This window comes from Lutra lutra, chromosome 7 (assembly GCF_902655055.1).
Source record: "Lutra lutra chromosome 7, mLutLut1.2, whole genome shotgun sequence".
Classification (NCBI taxonomy): Eukaryota; Metazoa; Chordata; class Mammalia; order Carnivora; family Mustelidae; genus Lutra; species Lutra lutra.
In genome coordinates, this window is record NC_062284.1 from 138,585,783 (window position 1) to 138,599,219 (window position 13,437).

Here is a 13,437-nt window from a genome sequence, read left to right on the forward strand (position 1 = left end):
GGAAACAGGAGGAGGAGAAGCATGGAAAAGATATTCTGGGAGGCCATGAACCAAGTCCAGAAGGTCTTACCTGCACAGATTGTAAGAGACCTGAGACACGTCAACCACACGCTCTCTGTACGTTGATTTAAACAACTGTGGGAAGACCCTGGAGATCGGTGAGGACATCTGAAAACCGTCTGGGTATGGGAGGGTACGAAGGAACTAGTTAATTTTGGCAGGTGTGATAATGGCGTGGTGGTTCTCAGGAGTAAAGTCTCATCTATAAAGTATGTAAGAAGATGCTTGTGGGTGAAATCCTCCAATATTTAAAATACTTCAGCAAAACAAGCAAACAAGCAGTCAACAGACCCCCATTCTGTAAGGGGGGGAGCAGCAGGACGGGCACATTGTTGAAAACCACAGGGGCGGCTGCGTCCGAACAGACATATGTTTGCACCCTGGGTTCATCTTAGCTTCAGGAATGTTGTTCCTCTGACTGTACCCCCTCCCCTCCCCTGTTCTACCTCACCGGTTTGCCCCCTTGTGGGCACATACCCAGCCAGGCTCATTACCCCCAACTCAACCCACCTGGAAAGCCAGGCTTCTCCGAGCCCCCCAACGAAGCTCCGAGTGAGGTCATCCCTCCTTCCCTCCCCTTCTCTCGACACCTACCTGTCTCGGCATTGGAACTTTCCCTGACGACATCACTGTCTATGTCCAGGTGACCAGATCCCAAGCTCGGTCACTACTCTTTACTCAGCCCTAACACTATGTGTTCTGCTGTCCTCTTTTTAAATTTTTAAATTTTTTTATAAACATATAATGTATTATTAGCCCAGGGGTAGAGGTCTGTGAATTGCCAGGTTTACACACTTCACAGCACTCACCATAGCACATACCTTCCCCAATGTCCATAACCCAACCACCCTCTACCTACCTACCTCCCTCCCCCTGGCAACCCTCAGTTTTGTGAGATTAAGAGTCTCTCATGGTTTGTCTCCCTCCCAATCCCATCGTTTCATTTATTCTTTTCCTACCCCCCAAACCCTCCATGCTGCCTCTCAAATTCTTCATATCAGTGAGATTATGTAATTGTCTTTCTCTGATTGACTTATTTCACTAAGCATAACACCCCTAGTTCCATCCACGTCATCGCAAATGTCAAGATTTCATTTCTTTTGATGGCTGCATAGTATTCCACTGTATATACACCACTTCTTCTTTATCCATTCATCTGTTGATGGACATCTAGGCTCTTTCCATAGTTTCCGCTGTCCCCTTCTTAAAACACGTTCTTTTCTTGCTTCCAAAGACACCCCCACCTCTGCCTAAGTGACCTCAGTCGGGCCCTGGCTTTAATGATCATGTGTATTTTTTTAATGCCTCCTACATTTATTGTTTCTGTCTGACCTGTGTTCTGGACCCTGTGACCAACAGCCCATCCTCCAGCTAAAGGAATCCCAGGCCTCTGGAACTCACCACCACGGCTAAACTTGAACTCTGCTACTTCCCCTTTGCCCAAGTCTCCTCCCCGCCTGAGTGCCAGCATCACCGTCCCCCCAGCTGTTGCCACCACAGCCCACTCTCTTGCTGTGGAACACGGAGATTCTGCGTCGTATTTACAGTTAATTCACTGGGGCCACTTACTCATATAAAACGGCCTTTCTTTCAATGGGCAGAAATCTTTTTGCCATTTCTAATTTCCACAGCAAATTAAACATTCACTGTGCGTGCGCGCCCCTTCCTCTCCCTGGGACTCTCTTCCCTGCTTTAAGAATCTAGCTCGCTCTCGTTTTCGAGGTCCAATCTTGAGGCCACCTCGAGAGACGGGAATTTCTTCCCCATCCAACCTAACTCACCCACGATGACCCTGTTCTGTCTCCTCTGCAGGACGGTGCACACCCCAAGCTGCTCTCTGGGCTTCTTCCAGAACGGGAGCTGTGTGAGAACAGGACCTGGGCTCTGGCCACTGCCGTCCCTGGAACACACAGCAGAGTTCTCGGTGCTGGGCATACCCTTTCCAGGCAAGCATTTGCAACATGAACGGTCTGTCTGCTTGGGCTGTGGGAACAAAATACCAGACACTCAGTGGCTTAAACAACATTTATTTCTGAAGGTTCTGGAGGCTGGGACGTCCAACATCAAGGTGCAAGCACACCAGGCGTCTGGTCAGGAGCTTCTTCCTGGCCTCTAGACTGCCACTGCCTTCTTCTCGTGTGGTCACTTGGCCTTGCCTGGAGGCATGCCCTGGAGAGTGCTCTCTCCATCCTCCTCTTATCAGGGCACTAATCCCATCCCAGGGTCCCACCCTCAAGACCCCAGCTAACCCAAACCACTTCCCAAAGGCCCCGCCTGGAGCCTGGAGGTTAGGGCATCAACATATGAATGTGGGGGCTGGGACACCGCCCAAAACAAGAAATCTTCCTCTTCCTGGGCCAGTTCCTAATATAAGGCAAATGGCAGATTTCTGACATTTCTCTGGTTCTGAAGTCCTGATGCCCTACCGAGAAGGGTCTCTTACACTGGCAAGCCCTGTGCAAGGCAATGGGGTTAAAATGAGAAGAGACACAGACCCTGTCACATGTGGGGCCCCATGTCTCTGTCCGGGCAGGAAATATAAAATAGGAGAAGCGCTACTTTTCTTAGAGAATTCTCTTATTAGATACTTAGCAATAAGTGTATCATTCCCCCCATGTCTCTCTGTGATGAGTAAGCCACGACTGCGGTCACACCCAAGTAGCGAGGACCAGCGTGCCACACAGGATGGATCCCGTCTCCCGGAAGCTGTCCCCTGGTAGTACCCGAGGCCCTGCTGACTCGCTCAGGTGCAGGGAGGGGCAGCTCATCTTGGGAAGGAAGTGGGGGGGGGGCAGAGTGCAGGGTGGGCTGGGCTGTGACTGCAGGTCAGGGGAGGGACTCTGGCTGAGGTTTCGATAGCTGGGGACAGTTGCAGGTGGGGACGGGGACTCCTGTGGGCACTGGAACGAGGCATTAAGGACAGTGCCTGGTGACTGCCACCGCAGGGAGGAGGACCACACAGAGGGACTTGGAACACGAGGAGTTGCTGACAAAGACTTTGAGGTCATGGACTCCAACGGTTCTCAAATCACAACTCCAAGAACACTGGTGTTCTGAGTATTTGGATCACATGCAAGGAAAAAAAAAAAGGAGGGAAGAAAAGGAAGGAGGGAGGGAGGGAAGGAGAGGGGATAGATTTCCAGCCTTCTGACCCAAGTAAAATACACTACCATCGTCAGTATTCTTTCCCTTTCCACATTTCTAATTTGGTGACGGACTGCCTGTTCCTGCTTCTCCCCACTGGAATCCAGGTCACGGACAGAAACCAGTTCAAGCACAGAGGCAGATGAACTGTTTTACATTTAATCAATCAACATCACAGTGTTCACATCACATATAACTTCATAATACCAAGGTGTATGGGCACTGTTCAAAAGAAGGAGCCCCTCCAACATGTGTCCCTCTTCGTATGGGCCACCTGGGGGCGTCTGCAGTGCTCGCTTGGCCTCCCGCTGGGTCGCGAGCTGTGGACTGTGGAGCGGGGGCTCGTCTGTCCTGCGCATGGATCCGGGCTCCTCTTGGGCCTTCCTGTGAACTCTATCACAGCCTACCTGGGCAGCGGGATACGGTCAAGTGCAGACACGTGCCACGTGCCACAGCTGGTTCGGGGGTGCCAAGGCGTGGCCCCGGCTCAAGTGCATGGGTCCCATTCCCTTCCAGCCAGAGGCACACGGAGCTGAGGGAACAGAGTGAGAAGCAGGCACGGGCCGCAGTGCAGGACACTAGTTACTGAGCCGCAGAACAGAGACAGAGGCCGAACACCATCAGGGGACAGAGACAACCATACGGCAGCTAGCGCTGGGGCAGCTGGACAAAGCCAGTACCAGTCTGCTGGGGGAGGGCGAGCGGGCCGCAGGCAGGCCCTGCAGCCCCTGGGGAGGGCTGTCCTTGGCCCCTTGCTCCCTCCCGGACTGGGGAGCGGCAGCACAGAAGACGCAGGCCCGGTAAACGCAGGTGATCACAAGCATGAACATCCCCACAAAGGCCAGCAGCACTCGGACTCCGGGGACAGGAGGAGACAGAAGCTGTGCCACCTGGGCCCAGAGGCCAAGAGAAGGACAAGAGAAGACAGAGTCAAAGGCAAAGCGAAGGATGGGGCAGAGGCGTGGGGTGGGGCTGGAGGATGGGCAGCAGCAGAGCTGCTGGGTTGAGTCTGGGGGGGGGTGGTTGGAAGGGATTACTGTGGCGGCGCCCCCCCCCCCCCTCCAGCTGGGCCTTGCATTGGAGCCAGGGCAGATTAGAAACAGAGTGAGTCGCCTGGGGTCAGAACACCGGGGTCTGGAACCTGCTTTGTGACCTGCACAAGTCACCATGCTTCCTGGAAGCTCATTTTTGTAATCCAGGAAACAAAATCATTTCTAGCTCAGTTGAGGTGCTGATTGAGTGGCAGTGCCCATAGGCTGCACTGTACAGATGTGCGCCCCTACTAGAAGGGGGCTCCCCTCCAAATTATTAGCCCCCAAGGTGTTAAAGGGAGGGCTTGGATCCCCAGACCCTGAGACCCTCAGAGGGCAGTGCCATCTGGGCTGAAGTCAACACTGACTTCATGGGAGAAGGGCGTTCCTTCTTCCTGCCCTAGTACTCTGGACAGACAGGTGCTGGGCCCCAAATGTACTCACCTGGTCACTCACCCTCTGGGTCTGGCAGCTGCTCCAGGAGCATGTCCTCCTTGCCACTGAACTGCACGAGAGAGGGGGTAAGAGGCCGGGGCTGGAGGAAGTCTCCTTCTGTCCTTCCATCCCTGGCTCCTGCCCAGCAGAGAGGCCCCCCCACCCTGGGCTAAGGGGGGGTTCCGTCAGACCTCAGAGGGGCCCGGGCTGTCCCTTCTGACCTCTCTAATGCAGTCCGTTAAGAACCTGCAGTACAAACTCCTTCCCTTGTTTTGCTTTGGTGCAGAGATAGGGAAATGGATGCAGCTCAGCGGCCAGACCTGGGGGGTGGCAGGGCAAGGCCACCCAGGAGGACCAACAGCTCCCAGGAGAAGGACACACTTGCCTCGATGTGGTACACTATGCGCCAGAAACTCGAGTCTGAGCCTCGGTATCTTCTTCCCGGGTAGAGCTGCCACATGGAAGGCAGAGGGCATGGGGCCAGCAGGCTGGGGCACACGGCCTCCCCCAGGGACACGTTCTCCTGACGCATGAGGACCTGGAGGCTACTCTCCGTCTGCAGGGAAGGGAAGACCAGGGCACGCCTTCAGGGCTCAGGATCCGCAGCATACAAAGCCCCCGAGTCCTTCCTGCCCTCCCCCAGCCCGTCCAACATCTGAAATGCTGGGGATCAGCCACCCCAGCAACGCGTCCCCCCTTAAGCCTTGCACGGCGGCCCTCTCAGGGATGCTGGTGGGGCAGGATGACGGGCACTCACAGGTGTCTAGACACCCAGACAGGGCCACACTGGGCCCGCTGCTTCCCGACGGGCTTCAAGCTTGTTCTTATGCTTCCTTAGCTGTGGTTTGGTGCTGACGTCAGCTGCTTTGGGGTTTTCTTTGATTTTTCTTTATTCTGTCCTATAGCCCCCTTTATTTTATTTTAATTAATTTACTTATTTAACTTTTTTTTTTTAAAGTACTCTCTATAACCAATGTGGGGCTTGAACTCACAACCCCAAGGTTTATTGATTTATTTAACTTTTTTTAAAGTAATCTCTACACCCAACGTGGGGCTTGAACCCATAACCCCAAGAGCAAGAGTCGCATGCCCCACTGACGGAGCCAGCCAGGCGCCCCCGAAGAGCCGCACTGGAACACGATCAGGTGAGAGACTACTTTTCCCCATTACCACCACCGCTCCTCTCCTGCAACAAGCTAACTGGCCACTTTCCTCGTCACGTGCCCCGCATGTGCCCCGCATCAGCTCTCGGCACAGCAGCAAAGGGTGTACATCTAAAAATCCCATCACTCCCCTGCCCGACACCCTCCAGGGGCTTCTCACGGCCGTCAGCAGGACTGAAATCTTTACCATGGTCCACAGCCCCACTAACGCGGGCTCCTGTCTCCCTCATCTCCCGTCTGTCCTTCGCCCTCCACCACAAAGCCACAAAGGTCCCCTCGCCTTTTGGGGACACACCTCGTCCCCAGTCATCTCTTGCATCTGCGGTCCTCTGCCTGGAACATTCTCCCCTACATCTACACAGGGCTCACACCCTTCTCGGAGACAGGTCTCTTGCACGAATAAATGTTACAGGGACACATTTCAGCAAAATCCAACTCTATGAGACACGCAGGAAGCATGCCCATCTAAAAGGGAGATTCATAACGGTTTCAAACAAAGTGATGGGCGAAAGCACGACACGCAAGTACAAATTAATACTCTTGAGGGGTCTGGCCTACAGACCCCAGCCCACTCATTACTGCCTCTCATTCTGCACAACTTACCAGCAGCCTCAATTATTTTATCCCACCCCCCCTCCCCCGCCCCACCCCAAGTATCAGCTCACCAGTAATAGGATTTTATCACATTCACTGCAAACTCTCACAGCCTAGAATCGTGCTAGGTATATAGACTAGGCCCTCGTGCTGGTTCAATAAATGTTTTTTCCGGAGTGGAAATTATTTTTTAAATTTTCCATCTATGAAATACAGTGGAATTGTTAAGAAAGAATTCAGATCGTCCTGGGAGATGTAAGTGGAAATCGCCATTCTTGCTGCGTTCCTACATGGTTTTCTGTATCTTTCAACCACTTTCGGTCTGCTTGTTCATCTTTTTTCTTATTGATTTAAGGTAACCTTTACATATGAAGAACACAGGTCCTTTCAATTACATGGGGGCGAATCCGGCCCCACAGCCCTAGGGGGTTATGTTTCGTGTATAATTTATGTTTAAGTGAAACACACTGCTTTGGGGTTCCGGTGTCATGTTTAGAAGATATTCGCCAATCAGAGTTGTTTAAAAAGATATTCACATAATTCTTTTCGGATACCTGACTTTATAAAGTATATATTAAACTCGATGTTTAAAAGGACATAGACGGATACTTAGAAAGGAAATTCAACACCAGCAAACATGGGGTGAAGAGCCCGGCACTCCGAGCCTATGCCCCGCCAGCAGGACGACTCTGGGCAGGTCTGCGGGCTGTGACCGTCCTCCCACCTGTGAAACAGGGACACGGTCACTACCGGTAACTCCGCTGGTTGCTGTTTAGGACCTACATGTCCTCCCGGGGCAAACTTCATCTTGTTCTTAACCGGGCTGGTACCCCACCACCGCGTCCCCGGTGAAGTGTGCTCCCGCGAGGCCCAGCGGCGGCCCGACCCCCCGAAGTCCGCGGCAGGTCCCCCCACTTGGCAGCCGCGGACGCCCACGCCGCCCGCCCGGCCCGCCCCCGGGGACGCCGTACCTCGATGGTAATGGGCAGCCAGGTGCGCTGGTTCTCGTCCACGTACACGGACCTCTCCCAGATCCACAGGTGGTCCGGGTGCAAGGCTGTGTGCGCCCTGAAGAAGGGGAGCTCGCCCATGGCGCCCCGGGCCGCGCAGCCACCGCAGCCGAGCCTCTGAAACCCAATCACTGGCGCGCGGGACGCCGGTCCTCGACGCTTTATAGCGGGACGCGCGCGGGCGCCCCCCGGCGGCGGGGCGGGAGGAGGGCGGGCGCGAGGCAGGATCTGATCAGCGGCTGGTCTTCCGCGCTGGGACCCAGGCGGCATCTAGGAGAGCAGCCCTGGCCCCATAGCCTCGTGGCTTTCTCCAGCCTGGCCCCCAGCCACCCAGCCGGCTCCCACTCCCCACTGCTGGGGAGGCAGCCTTTGGCCTTTGGCCTTTCCTCTGCGGGGAGGTGCCAGCGTCCTCCACTCGCTGGGACGCCCAGACCCCACTCTCCGAGTCAGCCACTATGTGCGGCTGGTCACGTCACACACACCCCAGACCGGGACACCAGGCCTCTGCTGGGAACTCACAGTCGATGCCAGGCAACCCACAATGAGGACCCCCTCTCCGTCTTCTGGGACCAGAAGAGAACCAAGCGAGCCTGAACCAAGCCTGGTCTTTCCCAGGTTCGGGGCATCACCTTCAGCCCGTGTGCATGGGGTGTGAGAATCAATTTCCTCGGCCAAGTGCAGCTCTTGGAGCTCCAGCAACCCCCCCCCCCTCCATTTCCCACGGCTTTGATGATGGTGTGGTCATCTAATGGCTATTGTGAAACCCGGTGGTGAAGAAACATGGGTTTTTCCTTTTATAGGCTTTGAATTCATTGGTGAACACATCCTTCAAAATGAATGCTTGAAAAGAATCCCTTCTCTCCACCCCAAGATCAATGGGATTGCGAAGTCCCTGGATTATATGATCAAACCCACTCTCTGTAAATTACAGCAAATAAGGAAAACAATTTCACTTCATTTTGTAGTACACCACATGCCCATTAAGGCAATTAAGAAAATAAAGTACAATGAGAAACATGTACACCGAGCTCCCTCCTCCTTGCTCAAACATCACCATTGGCAGCAGCTTGGGGTTTCCCCTTCCAGCTTTTTCCTGTCTCTCCGACCAGGCACTAAGAAAATACCTGGTGATTTTTTGCCAGATCACAAAAGTGAAAATGAGCTTAACCCGGATCCCCTGACAGCAAAGGTCTGTATTTGCTTCTCTGCCTATCCATACCACCTAATTCCCAAGAAAGCGCTGAGGTGGCCTACGGTAATACAGATATAATGGGATTTACCAGGAACACAAAATAGAAGACAAAAGCCAAGCCAAGTCGGGAGTGGAGGAGGCAGACGTGAGCCCAGCCAACCTCCTTCCCAGGGCAGCCCCTGGTGATGGTAGTATTTAATTTTCAGACTTGTGGCATTCAGGCTGATTTCCCTGTGGATGGTTCTTAATTCCAGACCCAGATAACCTCTGGGAGCAAGATAATATGGTAATATGACTGCTGGGGAAGTGTCAGCCCAGCCCTGAGCTTTGAGGTAAAAAATGATGACAGATCCAGCTTAAACAGTGTGATGAGGGAAGGAGACACCTGTGAGCCAGTGTGGCCACTGACCCAGTCACATCAATGGTTCCAGGACCCAGAATGCTGCTGAAATGTCCATTTCATTTCTGCTCCTTCTGCTTTTCGAAGAGGCCACAAAAGGAACAAATAATGCAGCAAGAATCAGACTCCCTCGGCTGGGTATGCTTCTGAATGTTCTGGGAATATATATGATCCTTACACCGCTGACCCCCGTTCAAAGAAAAATACATGCCTTCCGCATCTTCCGAGGGTTTCTTAATATTAAGCAAGAGTGTACGTTATTCTTGTGTAGGATTGAGAAAATCATTTGAGAAGGGGTTTCAAAGCATGAAAGTGGCATAAGATGACTGAGGAGTTCATGGGACAGCTTCCGGGGGACACTTGAGCCTTCTTTATGGAAATCCCTAAAAAAGGAAGAGCTCCTGTGTGGCTTCAGGGACAGGCTAGTCTCTCCAGCATGTTACCTGCCCCATCTTAGGGCTTGAAGGTCAGCGGGCCTACCTTTGGACAACTTTCTGACTCCTTTATTTGTCTACAAGCTCTCCGAGGATAACCAAGTGGTGTTTCATTTAAAAAGTAACATAAAGCACTTCTTTTGTTCTTTTTTTTTTTTTTTTTTTAATATAGAGTCCTTAACTGATGCTTTCATGTTCTGGCTTTGGATCCAGTTTCAACTCTGCCTCTATCATCCGTGAACATGGCAAATCCTTTGCTATCTTGGCCTCATTGGCCCACTTGTGTAATGAATGGGCCCCATTATGTGCCCTCGAAGCCTATTCTAACTCAACAGTCCCTGATCTTCTGATAAAGTTTTCTAGTGGGAGGATAAGAATGATTTGGGGCAGAGTGGTTCTGGATATGAAAGCCCACAGTGGAATATGTTTTTCAGGAGTGAGGAGGCCATCTTCTTGGTTGGGTCCCAAGGAAGAGCCTTGGGGGTGAGTCACAACCATTAGTAGGGTCCAGAGCCTATAGTAATTCTTTAGTTTTTTTGAGGAAACACCTTACTGTTTTCTACAGTGGATGCACCGGTTGCTTTCCCATCAATAGTACACAAGGGTTTTTTCTTTCTCCACATGCTTGCCAAGACTTGTTACTTCTTGTGTTTTTGACTTAAGCCATTCTGACAGGTATGAGGTGCTATCTCATTGTGGTTTTGATTTGGATTTCCTTGGTGATGAATGATGATGAACATCTTTTCATGTGTCTGTTGGCCATTGGGATGTCTTCTCTGGAGGAACATCTGTCCATGTCTTCTGCCCATATTTTAATTGGATTATTTGATTTTTCTTTTTTTTAATGTGTGTTGAGTTGTATCAGTCCTTTATGTATTTTGGATACCAATCTTTTATCGGATATGTCACTTGCAAATGTCTTCTCCCATTAGTAGGTTGTCTTTTGGTTTTGTTGACTGTTTCCTATGCTGTGCTAACTTTTAATTTTGATGTAGTCCCAATAGTTCATTTTCATTTTTGTTTCCCTTGCCTCAGGAGGCATACCTAGAAAACGTTGCAATGGCCAATATCAGAGAGATTACTGCCTATACCCTCTTTTAGGATTTTTATGGTTTCAGGTCTTACACCCTAGTTTATTTTTGTAGATAGTGTGAGAAAGTGATCCCATTTTTTTGTTTGTTTGTTTTGTTTTGTTTGCACATAGCTGTTCAGTTTTCCTGACATCTTTTGTTGAAGAGACTTTTCCCCCATAGGATAGTCTTGCCTCCTTTATAGAAGATTAATTGATCATATAATTGTGAATTTATTTCTGGTTTTCCTAATCTTTTCTGTTGATCTATGTGTCTATTTTTGTGCTTATACCGTACTGTTTTGATTAATATAGGTTTGTAGTATATCTTGAAATCTGGGATTGTGGTACTTCCAGTTTTCTTCTTTTTCAGGATTGCTTTGGCTATTTGGGGTCTTTTGTGGTTCCATACAAATCTTAGGATTGTTTGTTCTCGTTCTTTGAAAAGTACTGTTGGCATTTTGATAGGGATTGCATTAAATATATAGATTGCTTTGGGTAGTATGGGTATTCTTTTTTAAGATTTTATTTATTTATTTGACAGACAGAGATCACAAGTGGTCAGAGAGGCAGACAGAGAGAGGGGGGGAAGCAGGCTTCCTGCTGAGCAGAGAGCCCGATGCGGGTCTTGATCCCAGGACCCTGGGATCATGACCTGAGCCACCCAGGTGCCCCGAATGATATTTGTTAAATATTAAATGTGTTAAATATTAAATAAAAAATATTTGTTCTTCCAGTACATGAGTGTAGAGTATGTTTCTGTTTGTGTCTTCTTCAATTTCTTTCATCAATCTTTTATAGTTTTCAGAGTAGGGATCTTTTACCTCCTTGGGTAAATTTTTTTCTAGATATTTTATTATTTTTAGTGCAATAGTAAATGGGTCTGTTTTCTTAATTTCTCTTTTTGCTACTTCATTATTGGTATATAAAAATGCAATGGATTTCTATATATTGATTTTGTATCCTGTGATCTTACTGAATTAATTTATCAGTTCTAGTAGGGTTTTTTGGGTCTAATCTTTAGGGTTTTCTCAATATAGTCTCATGCCATCTGCAAATAAAGTTTTACATCATCCTTATTAATTTGGATGCCTTTTATTTCTTTTTGTTGTCTGATTGCTGTGGCTAGGACTTCCAGTACTGTGTTGAATAAAAGTGGTGACAGTGGACATCATTGTCTTATTCCTGACCTTAGGGGAAAAGCTCTTTTTTCACCATTGAATGTTAGCTATGGGTTTTTCATTCAAGGCCTTTATTATGGTGAGGTATATTCCTTCTAAACATACTTTGTTGAGGGTTTTTATCATGATTGTTATACTTTGTTGCACGTTGTCAAATGCTTTTTCTGCATCTATTGAAATGACCATATAGTTCTTACCTTTATCTTGTTGATGTGATGTATCATGTTAATTGATTTGCCAATATTGAACCACTTGCATCCCAAGAATAAATCCCATTTGATCATGGTAAATGATTGTTTTAAATGTATGGTTGGATTTAGTTTGCTATCAATTTTAGGATATTTTAAAAAAGATTCTGTCAATATCATGTGGAACTTATTGTTATATATGAAGTATACAAATATCATTATACTATATTCTAATATGCATATTTTATATACTACGGCATAATCTAGTTGTATGTTAATTTTTCCAAATATTTAGCCAATTTCCCAAACATTACTGAATAATTTTTCCTTTGACACAGGATTTCTGACACTAACAACATTGAATACCAAGTCCCATGTAGACATGGGTCTGATTCTGGGCTCTCTTCTGTTCCATTAGTCTGTTACTATGGTAAAACACACTTAAAAGAATTATGAATTTGAACCTGAAACACTTGGTGGAATAGGTCCTCCCTCTTTGTTCTTTTTCAAAATTGTACTTTTGCATCTCTGAATTTTTTCTCACTACTTTTGGGATTTTTATTGGCGTTTTATTGAATTTGTGTGGTTGAGGAAAACCTCTGTTGTTCTTTAATAACATTTTATAATATCCCTCATAAAGTGCTACATATTTTGTTTATCTTCTAGATATTTTATACCCGTGTTGCTTTTGTGAATGGTATGTTTTAATGCTACTTTCTGGTGTAAAATTTTGGTGTTGACTTTGTAGCATCCTTGCTAAACTCTCATATTAGTTTTAATGGTTGGTTTATCTGCAAATGATAGGTTTTTTTTCACCCTTCCTTTCCAATCTTTATGCTTCCCTATATCTGTCTATCCCCCCCTCCCTATTTCTCTGCCTCTAATTCTTTCTGTCTCATTAACTTTTAGTGTTTGTTAAAACATGTTAAATAACAGGGTTGGGTGATGGCAAGCATTCCTTTCTTGTTCCAGTCTTTAATAAAACTCTTCTAAAGCTTAACCAGTAAGCAGCAGGTTAGATGGAAGTTTTGGTAGATAAGCTTTATCGGTTAGAAAATGTCCTACCATTCTTCATTCTTAAGCTCTTTACCATGTATGTTGAATGGTGTTGGGTGTCTTTTCTATTGAAATGATCTACACCTGTGTTGAAGCACATTCTGTAGGTTGCCTACCCAGCACTCAGCTCCCTCTTCTTCCTTGCTGCAGAACCCTTACTTTTGCAAGCCTCTACCTCTAACCTCCTTATGCAGCTGAGAATAAGGATGATCCAGCTGATGGATAAAGCCTGATTTCTCTAAAGCAGTGTTTGGTTTGGGGTGGCCACATGCTTCAGTTCTGGCACATGAGAACTCCGTTGGTTTGTTGGGTTTTATTTTGTTTTGTTTTAGAGCTCAAAAGTCCTCAGCCATCATTTCTTCAAATATTATCTTTCATTCTCTTTATATTCTTTGCTTTTTGTTTTGTTTTGTTTTCTTTCATTTTCCAAACTGAAGGAGAAAGAGCAATGCAGCATGCTTGCAAGGCAGTACCATCTAA

General features: G+C 48.2%; 1 protein-coding gene across 1 annotated transcript; it reads right to left on the reverse strand.

Annotated features, from left to right (window-relative positions):
- Positions 1 to 4,977: 4,977 nt before the first annotated feature.
- TCL1A (TCL1 family AKT coactivator A) lies at positions 4,978 to 7,541 on the reverse strand. The gene is made up of 2 exons (XM_047737103.1): positions 7,399 to 7,541; positions 4,978 to 5,226 (listed from the first exon to the last, which is right to left on the reverse strand). Exons 1-2 carry the CDS (start codon positions 7,516 to 7,518, stop codon positions 4,978 to 4,980), a joined length of 369 nt encoding a protein of 122 aa, XP_047593059.1. The 5' UTR covers positions 7,519 to 7,541.
- Positions 7,542 to 13,437: the final 5,896 nt, after the last annotated feature.